The sequence below is a fragment of the Papaver somniferum genome, chromosome 5, assembly GCF_003573695.1.
Source record: "Papaver somniferum cultivar HN1 chromosome 5, ASM357369v1, whole genome shotgun sequence".
In the NCBI taxonomy this organism is placed as follows: Eukaryota; Viridiplantae; Streptophyta; class Magnoliopsida; order Ranunculales; family Papaveraceae; genus Papaver; species Papaver somniferum.
The window spans coordinates 100,419,910-100,434,218 of record NC_039362.1 but is presented as its reverse complement, the minus strand read 5'-3'; the positions used below and the strand labels follow the sequence as shown (position 1 = coordinate 100,434,218).

Here is a 14,309-nt window from a genome sequence, read left to right as displayed (position 1 = left end):
ATCTTGAGGGTCTTTCTAAGGAAACTTCATCTAGCCTTTGGTCTTTTAAGAAGAATAACATTTTGGACTGCCATCGTTTAAAGTCTTTGCCACTAAACTTTGGGGGTTTGTCTACAGTACTCTTTCCCATGTTGTTACAAAATATAGTAAAGAGGATATTGCCTTTAGATTGTTGGAGAAAGTACTAAGAATGTAACTGTAACTGAGAAGAAGATACTTAGCTCAAAATAATGTTGCTGATGTTGCTGCACAGAGAATGTAGAGGCACGTAAACTACGCTGTCCTAAAGGCAATATCGCCTGCCACTCCTCTGAGATGCTACAGCAGTTGGCGAGTCACCTCCAGGATACAACTACAGTTAGTACCCCTCAATGTAGCATACAAAGAGGGTACCCTTAGAGCTTGGCAGAACTTAAAACAGTAGAAGAGATGTTTATAGAAAAACAGAAGGAGAGTAGAAGAGATGTTTCTCTGTGGTGTGTAAAATGAGCTCAAGACTCCTCCCTTATATAGTGTTTAAGACGTTACAAACGAGATGAAAAATGCATGCATCCAAACCATGCGTATGACAGAAATACTGGTAATGTTGGGTTAAAAACAGTGTTGCTTTTGTCAGGCTTAGAGCAGTGTGTTGTCAAGAAGCCAAGCCAAACATGTACGGACAAGAAACTCAAAACAAATACGTACAGACAAGAAAGCCAGGACAAATACGTACAAACAAGGAAAGCAAGACAAACACGTACAGACAAGAAAGCTAAGACAAACATGTGCAGACAAAGAAGAAGATTCTTCTACATGTGTGTAAAACACGTACCAAAAGTTTCAGCAAAAAGATAGGAAACCCGAGCCCGACCGACGGCGGCGTGCTTCTGTGCGAAGCACCGCGCGTACGGGAAAGGCAACCTTGCCCTAGTCTAAGCCTTCCCTCCAAGCACAAAAGTCTAATGACCCAAGGGCCATGCCCTTATAACCAATTCTATGGTAATTATGTCTAAAACTCTTTAGATTTTAGTCAATGTGGGACTATTGTTTTATCTATTCAAAAGAAAAAACAATTAATGGGCAATAAGTCTAGGGATCAAAACATAGTCCAAGGAAAAATTGGTAATTTTAAAACGTTTTTTCTAACAGTTTATTTGCTCTTAGTTTGTATAAACTAATTTGATAGGAATATTCTTTTCATTATTGCAGTTTTGGTTGCTTGAACACCTTAAAGATATAAAAAAAAAATACCAACACCAACAACTTACCAAGGTTTGCTAGGTGGAACTTGTACGACGGATCATCTGAACTTGAAGGCATGTTGGAAACTCTTTCTAAAGAACAAGTAAGATAACAACTACTTTATGTTGGATTTACAATTAGAAAACACTTAGATGCACCTAGGCACAACAAAGTTTTCAAATTTTATATTTTTTCCATCTTGCTGTAAGCCTAGATGCACCTGGGTGCATCATTTTTTTAAAATTTGATTTTCATGTAACTTAGATGCACCTGTGTGCAAAATTGGTTTTCAAATTTAAATAAAATAAGATGCACCTGGGTGCATAATTGGTTGGATTTGGTTAAACTAAGATGCACCTGTGTGCATGTTATGTACATGTTAGTCAAAAAATTTGTCGTTGATTTCATTGACGAGGAGAAGAAGCTGTGTATTTTTGAACAAAGTGAGGTTCAAACTTTGAAAGCTGAAGTACAAGAATTGAAAAATGAAGTTAAAGTAAAGGACAAGATAATTTTGGATTTCAAGGGTGAAATAGGAGTATTGAATAGTTAGCTAGAAATATTAAGAACACAACAGATCCCACAAACAACACTTCCAGGTGGTTCTCCACTTCCGGTTGTTACGTACACCCCTCCATCTTTGTTTAATCTGAACATCACTCAAGAGATGAACAGAAATGTACCACCTGAAGAACCGGTAGCTAAAGAACCGGTAGCTGAAGAACCTGTAGTTAAGGAACCTGTAAACGCAGTACCTTTAGCTACAGTGGATCATCGTGGTTCGATTGTCAGAAGAATGAAAGAGAGGAAGAATAAGACAGTTGTCACAAATGAAGCGGAAAAACATTGGAAATGAACTGAAAAAGCAAAAGAAAAAAGAAAAGATGAAGAAGTTTACCAAGAGAAACAAATTGTGGCATGATTACTCAATACAAGAGACGAAAAAGAAGGAAGTAAAGTTGATCAAAGAGTACCACAAATCTGCAAAGTTATGGTATGCGAATCCTTTCAATAATATCTTTTTCTTTTATATGGTTGTAAGCAAGTGTTTTTGTAGTTTAAACTGGGACTAACGATTTGAATGGCGAAATGATGGTGAAGCGACTACGTGTGGAAGTGCATGGAAGGTACTTATAAAAAATTTATTACAGGAGAATACATCCAAGAGATGTTGTTCAACCAGTCGTTGGCAAATGAAATCATCGAGTTCAAGATGCATAAGTGGATGCAGAAGTTTGAAAGTACCAGCGATTCAGATGGAAGTCTCCCGACCGTCTTTCTCAGCACACTTGTATGGGTAAATTTATTTATGTATCCTTTTGTACAAATACCCCGAATTGTTTTCCATATTGCTATAAGCTTAGAGGCACCTGTGTGCATAATTGGTTTTCATATTTATATAAACTAAGATGCACCTGGGTGCATAAATGGTTACATTTGGTTAAACTTAAATGCACCTGTGTGCATGTTATGTACAGGTTACAATTGTCGTTGATTTCACTGACTATTGATCTTGTGTCTTCAGTTCAATATAACCATAGATGATGAATCATTGGACACAAGGAGGACGATAGATGATGTCCTCAAGAATGTAGACGTCAAGAAAGTGGATCACTTATTGATTCCAATGAACCACCATTGTTCAATTCCAGAAAAGCCTGAATGCAAAGAACACTTCACGCTTCTTTACTTTGACTTCCAAGATCCTACTTGGAGGCAATACAATTCACTTGTCTAGTATACAAGAAGCAGTTGTCTTCAAGATGCTGAGATTATGGCAAGAAGAGTGAACAAGGTGCTTTCCGAATTTTATACTCCAATGGAAGTGGATGTAAACAAGGTCAAGGTGGATCCGTACCCAAATGGATGTCCACAACATGAACAAAGTTTTTTCTTATGGGCTTTTTACAAAAATAGGCCCGTTTTTTTGTTGCTTTTCATTTCTAGGCCACTTTTTTTATTTATTGCTAAAGTAGGCAATTTTTGACCAAAAGTGATGGATGGAAAGTTAGCACCGTTAGGTGCACTTAAAATGACAAGATAGTCCTTTGAATCGGTTATTTCGACACAACCAGCTACTATGACTCTTTATACGTCATCACCCAGTGCGTACGTGGCACTGCTTACGTGGCAAGGCCCACGTGACACTGCGTACGTGGCACTGCTTACGTGGCAAGGCCCACGTGACACTGCTTACGTGGCACTCATCTTGTGATTGTAGATGATCGTTAAGATCGGTTCCTCCAAGGTTTGATGCCTTAGTTTACTCCAATAGGAAACTGGGATCACAGAACTATAAATTTTATACGGAAAGTTCCACTGATCATTGCACATCAAAAGGACCAGCGCCAGCCAATACGAAGAAGCTTTTCTTCTGCAAACATGTAAAATCCTGGATTTAAGTCTTTATAATAGATGAGCTTGATTTGCTAAAACTAGAATGATTGCAAGCAAGTACCTGATAGAAATTGTTAATATGTAAAGAAGATTGCACATATGTTGATGATCTACTTACCGGAAGAACGAGCCTTTAGCTCAAATATCTCCCCCCTGGTGACAAGGAGCTGATACTCAATCTAAACTTGTCTCAGCTGAAAGTTTTCTGATACGCAACTTAGCCAGCGCCATATAGAACACAACCCAAAACAGAAGAACACCGGAGAACAAGAAGTCTTCAGATGTATTCCGGCCTTTCTTCCCCTGGCACTCAAAACTGAGAAATCAAGATATGTCCAAGAAAAAAGAGGTATTCTAATAGCTCTACTCCGACATATATATACAAAAATAAAAAGTAAAACAAGATGAGAAGTTGAAATGTAGAGTTCAACTGATATGTCGACATCATAATTAGGTACAGCTAGTTATGTGTAAGCAATTCCGTATAAGAATTTCCCTATTGTGAAAACACCATTGCAGGTGGAATAAATGTAACATCAACCAATGGAGGAGGTGATGTTGTGTTGCTATCTGGGTTGCACCAATACCGCCACGGGTGTCCGCCAATTGACGTATTGGTGCAACCCAGGATGCTATTGGTATACTGATGGTTGTAGGGGGGACCTGAACTACATCACTTGCACAGATTCAACAACACTCGTCAGCCTTACTTTTTTCATGCAAATCATATATTCTGGATTTGCCTTATCAAAATCTTAAACCCTCTCCTATTTCATTTCAAATACCCACCAGAACTATTGTCTTACTGACGGCAATGATAGTTCAAGAAACTAATGACAACTGAATTTAAATCTTCCAAAAATTGATCACTTGGGCACTTCCACAAACACCTTCTGTACGTTATGCTGGTGATACAGTCTTGATCTTCCTGAGGATTCTTAAGCCCATTCTATCTCCTTCCTGGAGCAATTTCACATTCAAGGGAAACCAAATATTCCTAAACATATGCAGACACTAATTTCTGCAAATTCCACACAATACATCATATAAAATTAATGAGAGTAGTGGTTGATTTCCGGTAGCAAATACAGCTCAAAACTTGTTTTCTTTCATGATTTGTCACCTTGAAACTCAACTAATTCGACCCATTCTTCCTAGACTCATCACAACCTTAATACACTGCTACAGAAGTAGAACAAAACGGAGCAAATTCATTCATTTTCACCCTTACGCCTCATCAAGTAGTGCTAGCATTGACTAAAGGACTATCAATGAAAAAATCTGTTATCGATACAATTTCAATTTTTTTTACCTCGTTTGCAGCTGCTGCACAGAGATTTCAACTCAGGAAGAACTTGTCTCTCACTCATTTTCTCAAACACCTTGCTGGTGATTCATGAAATGCACTTGCTGGTGATTCGTGAACCCCCTGTATCTCCTTCCCTGCATTGAATTCCAAATTTAACATCAACCCATATTCCTAATCTGTCCCAAACACTCAAACCACACCTTAATATTCTACCACCAAATGAATAACTATCTCTCTAACACTTTATTCTACAATTATAACCTCCTCTTTTGTAGACACCATTATTGAACAATTTCCAATACTTGATATTTTTTTCATTCAATTTCATTTATACCACCACCAGACGATGAATTCATCTTTGTAACACCTTATTTTTCTTAAGAAATTGAGTCTCCTCTACAGCTGATCCAATTTCATCACCAAAAAGTCAATAAATATAACAATCAGATAAAAATCATCAAAAACAGAAGTGGGTTTGTGATAACCTCTCCTTAAACTGTCTTTTTCGTCTCAACATCTTCACTACACTAAATCTTCAATCCAGTGACTCAATCTCTTATAAACAACCACGATTAATGTTAATTAGGTTTGATATGATAAAAATCCCCAAGTTGTCCCTCGATTTTAGCAGAAGAAAAAATTGATTTACATGCACCAGAGAGAAGAAGGAAGAAGAAAGTGAGAATCAATCTCTTTCTATTCTGCTATTACACGTACAGAAAGGGTAGTATAGTAATCTCACCACATCTATGAGATCTCCCTATATGATATTTTGGCGAGATATTGACAAGTCAACGCGATAAATTGACCGAGATGGTTAAAGTGAATGGAATCCGTTTAACTTGCATAGTTTTGTAAGAAATAAAAAAAGTGGCCTAGAAATGAAAGTGAGGATCCAGACCAGGCCTACTTCTGCATATAATCCTTTTTTTATTTATTTTTCATTAATTTACGTATCTATCTATAATATCAATGAAATGTTCTTTAACTCAAGAGTATGATCCTTTATTTCATGGATTGGGTGATGAATATGGGCTACGAATTTCCAAGACAAGAAACTATAGTGGAGAAGGTTATGACAGAAAGGGTATAAATTGTGTATGAAATTCTCCAAGATGAAGGAAGTTGCTGGAAGAAAGAAGACTAGATATGTTGCTTAGTTAGGTTCAGAAGTGTTCTTTATTTAAGATCTTGTTAGACAATTCTTTATTTGAGTTCCTGTAAGACTTAAACAATCAGTTAATTGTGAAGAAATATGCTTATTGATGGTTTCTTGTGTCAAGTAAAATTATGGATTTTGTTTTGGCAGATAATTAACACTTAAATATTTAGTTTGTAAATTGTGAATCTTGTCAGGTTTGCTCATTATGCACCCAGGTGTAACAGTGGGAAATATGCACTATGTACCCAGGTGCAACGTTCCAAAAAGTAATTTCAAGTCAGACTGTGGATTATGCACCCATGTGCAACTCAGCAAAAGCCAAAAATTCCTGACAGATAACCAATTTCCTGCATGTACAAAATAACTGGACAAAACACATATAATAACAGGAGAAGCATCTCAAAAATCATAAAAAAAATACATTAGAACTTATATCAATGATTATTGCATTGTAGCAAAAATAAAGAACAATGGAATATCAACAAGTATCAATTACTCTAAAACGCAACCAGGTTGTATACAAAAGATAAGAAAGTAAGAGATTGATCTCAAGCAGCGGGGAGAAGACGAGGCTTCTTGGCAGGAGGATGGGGACATGTGGTTCTATTGTGCCTGGCCTTAGTATGGCAGTTCCCGCGCCGAATAGCTCTCGCGAAGATAGAACCGGTGTTAGGAATCCTTTTCTTCTGCCGCCTACCCCGTTTCTTCTCAGTCACATAAGGTAGAAGCAACATCTCTCCCGCGGCAACCCTTCTTGGCTTTATTAATAGGAACGGGGTTGATAGACTGCGAATACGAAGCCCGGAAGAAACTAATGCTGAAAAACGGATTCAGAAACTCATAGACGGAGAGTTTGGATGAAACCATACACTGAATGGCATGATCACAAGGGAACTGATAGGTAAACCACTTGTAACAGCTGCAATACCACTTATTCAGATCAACGACAAATGAATGATCACCTTGTACTTCAAAAATAAGGTCGCCACACTTGGTAATTCTCAAACTACCACCATCATGAATAGACTTTTTAATTCTTTTTTCAATCCTCCGACAGACAAACCGTGAATATGACGCACCTTTCAGTCGTCTCTTATTCATCTGATCCATGATCTTGATACAAATCTCATTCACTAAAGCAGCAACAGGAAAAATCTTCGCATAAGTGACCCAATTGTTGAACGATTCAGCAATATTTGAACACATATCTCCAAATCTACATCCTTTACAATGTGTTGTTGACCAGCATTCTACAGGAAGATCACTCAAGAATTCATGAAGACCATCGCAACCCATCTCCTTCAACTTAGCCATACCGTCACGAAATCCTTTAATGGCTGATGAATAGAAACACTGAATGAAACATTCCATTGCAGTATGATAATCCTCCTTCTTCTTCCTAATATGTGTACGAACGTTGTTCTTCAAGTGTTGTTAACAGAAACCATGGTGTGACTCAGGGAAGACATCAGAAATACCATAAACAAGGCCATCATGGTGATCCGAGATGAAGGTTAACGGGAGAGAAGTCCTCAATATATCCTTTAACTTGTTCAAGAACCAACGCCAATTATCAACATTTTTCCCGAAAACAATTCCATAGCCAAAGGAAAAATTCCTACAAAAAAACACACATACACACACATGCATGATTAAGTGGAAAAATGCACATGTTTCACCTGAGTGCATCTCATCAAAAAAAGTGACACAAATATAAAAACACAGGTTGCACCTGAGTGCATCTGGTAAAAAAAAAACTGACAAGGATATAAAAACACATGTCCAGGCACAAGGATATAAAAATAGATGATATGAATTATGCTATCAATAAAGCTTAAAACAAACCTTGATTAGCATTTTTCCCGGTAGCTGACATAAGGCATCCCTTGAACTTGCCGGTTAAGAAAGTTGCATCCACAAAGATCATCGGTCGGCAATACTCCGAATATGCAAGCTTCAAAGGCTAGAAATAAGCTCTTAAATTGTTTTTTTTTGCATCATCCAAAACCAAATCAGCTATGCTACCAGGGTTCGTTTCCTTTACGGCATCACAGAACCAGATCAACTCATTATAAGAATCAGCCTGCTCCCTGTACAATTCTTTTAAGCATTCTTCTTTTCCATCATGATCTTAATCGTAACTCAAATTTAAGTTATAATCACTCTTGAAATCAACTATGATATCACGAGGTTTCTTGTTGGGGTTCTTTTTGATTTGTTCAAATATCAAACTCTTGACAAGGGCACGTGTTATGAGAGCGTCTTTAGTTTCATCCCTATAACCGGCACAACAAGTATGCTCTCCATTGTAGATTTGAAGTACAAAATTATTCTTCTCACCAGAAGTCTTTGACGATGCATGAAATCTCCAGTTACAACCATTTTCTTTACAAAGACACTCCACCATATATCTTCTCTCACCACTTTTCACAGCGCTAGTCTTTCGACCAAAAAAGTGATTGTACTTTTCTACTGTAAGGCGGGCTTCATCACGTCCACCCCTGAACTCTTGGCCAGCCTCAATTATAACAAATTCCCACTCATCTGACTTGCTACCTTTCTTAGTCTCTACCAATCCATTGTACGCACGGTGATCTGATAACGAACCACAACAGCTTTAGCAGGTACGGTACCACAAGCATTAGCAGGTACGGTACCACAAGCATTAGCAGGTACAGTATGTACGCGTTTAATAGATACTGTTGTCGCACAAGAGGACAGAACACTAATGGGAACCGTTAACTCTAGTGGATCTTCCGATAAAAGAAAATGTATCATTGGAGTTTCTTTAACAAGTTGAAGATTGAACACCAAACAATTTTGTTGCTTAACAAAACATAGTGAAATCATCGACTGAAACTTCATATCTGTATCAACAACCATACTTTTTCCAGCACCTCCATCACACATTAACTCAATTGAATTTGCTGACAAATGCTTCCATCTAGAATAAACACTAGATTTCAAGTACTCAAGTGTTGACTGAATATTAAGCATGCAAGCGTATGAATCTGTAGAGTGGATTGCTACACAAGTGATTTCGAAATCCATCTGAAATCAACATAATTGAATAACAACGTAAGAAAATTGAACAACAACAACATCCAACCATTGAACAAATTCATAAACAAAATATGAACAATTGAGAATAAGATTGTCACTGCATATATAGTTCAATTGAAGCAAACTTAAGCTAAAACAAAATAAGATTAATATGTATCGATTAAGAAAACCCTAGATTCAGAAAACTACGAACAAAAACAACGCTGAATCATAATTTGAGATTGAAATCAAAAATCAAACATGATGATGCAATGAATATGATCATATAATAATGAATCTTATAGTTATACTAAATCAACCGAATAGATCAAACTTAAAATCAAAACTAAAATCAAACAGAATACTAATTTTGAATCAAAATCAAAATATAAAACCTAGAAATCAAACTTATCGTTTAGTGTGTGTGAGGATAATAGATTTTAATTCTATCCCTAACTAAAACGACGATGATCTCCTAACTAAAACGATGATGAAATCTTCAAACATCTCTTCAATGGTGATTGAAGCTCGTGTTCTTCTTCTCCCCTGTGACCGAAGATATAAGATCCGTTTTTAACGAGGTTTCAAATTTTTCTGGTTTAAATATAGTTTTTCTTCAGGGTCATAATAGTAACTTAGCTATTAGATATGTAGGAATTACCAATAGGTACCATTATAGTGTTCTTAGTTAGTGGCAGGTCCACCCATGAAAGCCCACTAATCAGAGGTTCATAATTAAAAGAAAACATGAAAATGGACCAAATTTTTTAAGCCCAGGTCCTGCACACGTGTGGAACATATGAGGACGTATTTTTAAATACCGAAAACACCCTTAAATATATAAAGCAGTAACCAAATCCATTTCTTCTTCATTTCTCGATCTATTCTTCTTCTTCTTCTTCATTTTCTCATTTGTGGTTCGGTGAAAAGCTCCGGCTATGAAGATCTTCTGAGGTGTTGATCAATTCGTGAATTCAAAATAAGATTAATTGGTAGGTTCACTTCCTTACTGTTGGTATAGTTTAGGTTTTCATTTTTCCTTTCTTCTTCAAAAGCTAATTTTAATTTAGGTTTTTTTTCTTCTCGGATTAGAGAAATTTTTATGTTTATAGCAAAATCTAATGTTTAGGTATTAGATCTGATGTTGATTCGGTTATATTCAAAGTTTTTTCATTGTTTTTGAATTCTATCAGCGTTTTTTAATTGATTTTTGGGTTCGATCCATGAGTACGTATATGTAATACTGAAATATTTGTTTTGATTCTGAGGTATTTCGTAAGTTGATTTACCTATACTGATCTTTATTTTAAGTTTTTTATTGATTCTATCTTAATCTGAGATCCAAATCTCTTGATTTCATGGGAAAAAGAATTCAAAATTCAGATTTTAAGGTTCTGAAAAGAGGAATTAAATTCAGTTTTTTTGTGTTTATGATCTTCATGCTTGATTCGTTAATTTTTTACTTCAATTTTGGTAAAAATACTTTAGATCTAGATAGATAGTGATGTTTTATGTTCATTTCATTATTAGATCTGATGTTTTAACTCGGTTTTGTTGGTCTTTGGTTTGTTTTTAGTTTGCTTTTGTGTATTAATCATCAGTACATATATGATGTACTGAAGGTTTTTGATGAAAATAGTCCAGATCTAGTTATAAAATCATGTTTTACGTTTGTTTCGTTTGTAGATCTAGAATTTTAGTTTCATTTTGTTGGCTTTTGGTTTGGTTTCAGTTTAGTTTTATGTATTAACCATCAGTACGTATATGACGTACTGATTTTTCTGTGTTTACTATGCTTTATATGTTTGGTTTCAGTTTTTGCTTGTGTATTAAACATCAGTACGTATATGACGTACTGTTTTTATGAATCTTGATCGTAATTATTCGATTTTTTGGTTAGATTTTGATGGTTTTAGCTTATTTGAACTCTCAATTTGATTTTCTAGTTATTTTCTTTCTTTATTTTCTCAAAATCATACTAATCATACTTTTTAAGAGTACTAAGAAGCTCTGTGTTGTAAGTTTTGTTGATTTGAATTGGATTTTTTAAGGAATTGTCATGATCTTCGTTGTTGTTGCAGTTTTTGAATCGTTTTTTTGGAATTGCTATTATGGATTATAGAGTGAAAATTGATAATAAATGTGCATATCTTGTAGTTCACTTGTTTCAGGTTATGCTAGATACAATAGGCCCTGAATTGCAAGCTCTTAATAAAAGTGAAAAATCGATTGCACTGAAGGCTGAATCATAGGTTGTTTTGACTCCGGATCAAGATAAAGAAGCAACTTCAGATGTATTGCCAATCAATTATGATGGATTAGCAAAGGTGTGCTGAAATTTTGGTTAAATCATAGTGTAATTTCAGTTTGGGCTTGGGAATTGTTGTCACATAATTCGAATATGTTTGCGTTCTGTTGATGTATATCGTAAAATTGGAAAACAATGATTAGGAAGAAGGATGACAGTGTAGATGTTCCCTTGAACCTTCCAATTGTTGTCTTTGCGATACCTGTGTGACTATGTTATCCTAAGCTATATGATTCTGTGCAGGCAGTAAAGAAAGGAGACACCATCTTTCTAGGTCAATACCTGTTCACAGGAAGTGAAACTACATCAGTTTGGCTTGAGGTACGGCACTGAACTCTGACATTTGGAGGATTCATCAATTCTTTTTTACAGGCAGTTGATTTTTATTTCATGAATACGCAGTACGTATAAGGCGTACTGATAGAAACTTCTTTTGATTCTGTTTTATTCATAGTTTTGTCACTTTTTTTTGTTTGATCCATGAGTACGTATGCGCAATACTGAAATATGTGCTAATTTATTTATAATTGATTCTAACAGATATGTACTTTACCTGGAAGCGGTGCAGCAGATATGTACTCGAATTGTAAGCAGCGGATATATACTCGAATTTATAAGCAGTGCGACAGATATGTACTCAGATTTGTAAGCAGTGCGGCATATATGTACTCAAATTTGTTAGCATATATGTACTCGAATTTGTGAGCAGTGTGCCAGATATGTACTCAAATTTGTAAGCAGTGTAGACACACACGTTTGGTAGTAGGGGGTATTATGGTCATTTCTATTTTTTATTAATTTTGGACCTCCGGATAAAAAAAAATTCTGATTGGACCTTACTATAAATAACTATATGGCTTTGGACCAATCAACAAATTTTCCATTAGATATTTGTTTCAAACTTGGGCAGAATACCCATGAAGGCTATTATACAAAACTAGTCACAAAAACCGAAGGTGACCAAACTTGTGGTACAAAAACCCATTCAAATGTTAGGATCCATTAAAACTCCATGTTAGACAAAATTGATACAAAAACCCCAAATTTTTAAAAGTTGATACAAAAATCCCAAATTTCAAAATTGCTTTCATCAAATTTTCTGATGAAACTAAAATTGGTTTCACCAAATTCTTTGGGGATTTTTGTGTTATTTTTGTTTTGATGGGGTTTTGTGTTACTTTTGTTTTGATGAGTTTTTTGTGGATGGATAGTGACACCTTTGGGGTTATAACTCGCGGACCGACTATTAAAAGCATGGAATTTGAATATATGGTTATTTGAAAGAGCGGCATAGTTTGCTTGTCTTTAAATCCAGAAATTCAAATTCAAGGACTAATTAACCAAATAACTGAATACACGTTTGGATCATCGTGTATTCACGTGCTATGTGGATCATCTTTGAAACTTATTGGTCGAACTAGTCACGGAAACAGCCCAGTTAAGCAAGGCGAGCGAGATCAAAAATGCAAGTGTCAAAATTTCACAAACTCGTGTACTTACTGATCACTACTCACTTGAACCTTGACCCTCGCAACGTCACGCCAAACTAACAGTTATATATTAATACGACAATGATCCTGATAACTTTAATTAACCTCCAAAAACAGCCCCAACTTGACACAAGGCCGGGCCTCTTGATGAGTCACTAATCACTCTCCTCGCACTACTACTAGTCATAAACCAATGATGCTGGTGGTGGTGACCGTGCCTCTTTCTCTTTAGTCTTTATCTCCTTGTTTTCCCATGAGCCTAAAAAATCCTCGCGTTTTTAGGGGCCACCGAAAGGATTTAGGGGCCATCAATTTATACCCAGCCAAAGACTTTAGTTAAGAGGTACCCTATATGATATTGAAGTTACATAAATGCCCTTCTGGTAAAACTGTATAAAAATCAAATCAAAAAAAATTCTACTCATTTCAACTCTTTTTCTTCCAGTTTTATATTAGCTTCCGATTGTGGAAGAAAAAAAAACTTTCCCTCGTTCTTGTGTTCAACCGAAACATCGCCGCGAATCGTAAAATCAAAACATCGTCGATTCGTTTATAAAACAATGGATAAGGGAAATGAAACCCACATACCTAGAACCAAAAACGTTGCTCGTGGAATCGATCCAAAAATTGGGATTTTAGCAAGAAATAAAGAAATTGTTGCTGCAAATGAAGAAGAACGCGAAGAACGCGAAGAAGAAGTACCCGTCGATGTAGTCGGTGGTTGCGATTCCGATAGTCAAACACTTCGTCAACTTCAAATGGCCCCAATTAGGTAAGAATCTATCATTTTTGGGGTTTATTTCGCTTTAATTCGACGAATCGAGAAAAAAAAATTCTAGGGTTTTCGGTTATTTATCCAGATTCGGGCGATATTCATGCTTATTTACTTCCGAATGTAGTCGTGTTCTTCATTTCTCAAGAACATCGACAGTATTCGGGAGAAATATTTGATGGTTATCGGCCGAATATTGTTGGCCATATCTTCCTGGATACAAACTGGTAATAATCGGTAGTTTAATGAATTTTTTGGCTCCCGAATATATTTAAGTAGACACACAGTATTCGGAAGTACACTCACTACCGAATATATATATATATATATATATATATATATATATATATATATATATATATATATATATATATTGAAAAAATCTCAAAATTTCTGATATAGGAAAAATCCCATTTTGGGGCCAGTATTTATTCGGAAGACAATATAATGTTTTATACCTCTGATTGTGTAGGATAAAATTTTAGAGTTTCTGAACTCCAGTTGATCGGTTGTAAACATGTTTAGTTATATTCCGATTGTTTTTCATTCGGGAAAAATATATGTCTTCTTACTTCCGAATTTGTTTATTCGGGTTATAGTTTTGT

The 14,309-nt window shown here is 35.8% G+C and overlaps 3 protein-coding genes across 3 annotated transcripts; 2 read left to right on the top strand and 1 right to left on the bottom strand.

The window, feature by feature from the left end:
* Positions 1-2,030: 2,030 nt before the first annotated feature.
* LOC113279391 lies at positions 2,031-2,962 on the top strand. Its single transcript, XM_026528083.1, has 3 exons — positions 2,031-2,218; positions 2,326-2,515; positions 2,750-2,962. The coding sequence occupies exons 1-3, from the start codon at positions 2,055-2,057 to the stop codon at positions 2,960-2,962; spliced, it is 567 nt and encodes a 188-aa protein (XP_026383868.1). The 5' UTR covers positions 2,031-2,054.
* Positions 2,963-6,800: 3,838 nt separating this feature from the next.
* LOC113279390 lies at positions 6,801-8,019 on the bottom strand. Its single transcript, XM_026528082.1, has 4 exons — positions 7,938-8,019; positions 7,825-7,834; positions 7,571-7,710; positions 6,801-7,429 (listed from the first exon to the last, which is right to left on the bottom strand). The coding sequence occupies exons 1-4, from the start codon at positions 8,017-8,019 to the stop codon at positions 6,801-6,803; spliced, it is 861 nt and encodes a 286-aa protein (XP_026383867.1).
* A 3,226-nt stretch (positions 8,020-11,245) lies between these two features.
* Positions 11,246-12,165, top strand: LOC113279388 (pyruvate kinase 2, cytosolic-like). Its single transcript, XM_026528081.1, has 4 exons — positions 11,246-11,305; positions 11,387-11,461; positions 11,686-11,763; positions 11,983-12,165. Exons 1-4 carry the CDS (start codon positions 11,246-11,248, stop codon positions 12,145-12,147), a joined length of 378 nt encoding a protein of 125 aa, XP_026383866.1. The 3' UTR covers positions 12,148-12,165.
* Positions 12,166-14,309: the final 2,144 nt, after the last annotated feature.

Excerpts from the sequence above, each read along its gene's own strand:
- LOC113279391 (XM_026528083.1), top strand. The coding sequence starts at position 2,055 with ATGAAGCGGAAAAACATTGGAAATGAACTGAAAAAGCAAAAGAAAAAA. Across the intron at positions 2,219-2,325 it reads CACAAATCTGCAAAGTTATG|CGACTACGTGTGGAAGTGCA; the intron begins GTATGCGAATCC and ends ATGATGGTGAAG. Across the intron at positions 2,516-2,749 it reads CCGTCTTTCTCAGCACACTT|TTCAATATAACCATAGATGA; the intron begins GTATGGGTAAAT and ends TTGTGTCTTCAG.
- LOC113279390 (XM_026528082.1), bottom strand. The coding sequence starts at position 8,019 with ATGATCTTTGTGGATGCAACTTTCTTAACCGGCAAGTTCAAGGGATGC. Across the intron at positions 7,430-7,570 it reads CCATGATGGCCTTGTTTATG|CCATTAAAGGATTTCGTGAC; the intron begins GTATTTCTGATG and ends TCTATTCATCAG.
- LOC113279388 (XM_026528081.1), top strand. The coding sequence starts at position 11,246 with ATGGATTATAGAGTGAAAATTGATAATAAATGTGCATATCTTGTAGTT. Across the intron at positions 11,306-11,386 it reads TTGTAGTTCACTTGTTTCAG|GTTGTTTTGACTCCGGATCA; the intron begins GTTATGCTAGAT and ends GCTGAATCATAG. Across the intron at positions 11,764-11,982 it reads CTACATCAGTTTGGCTTGAG|ATATGTACTTTACCTGGAAG; the intron begins GTACGGCACTGA and ends TGATTCTAACAG.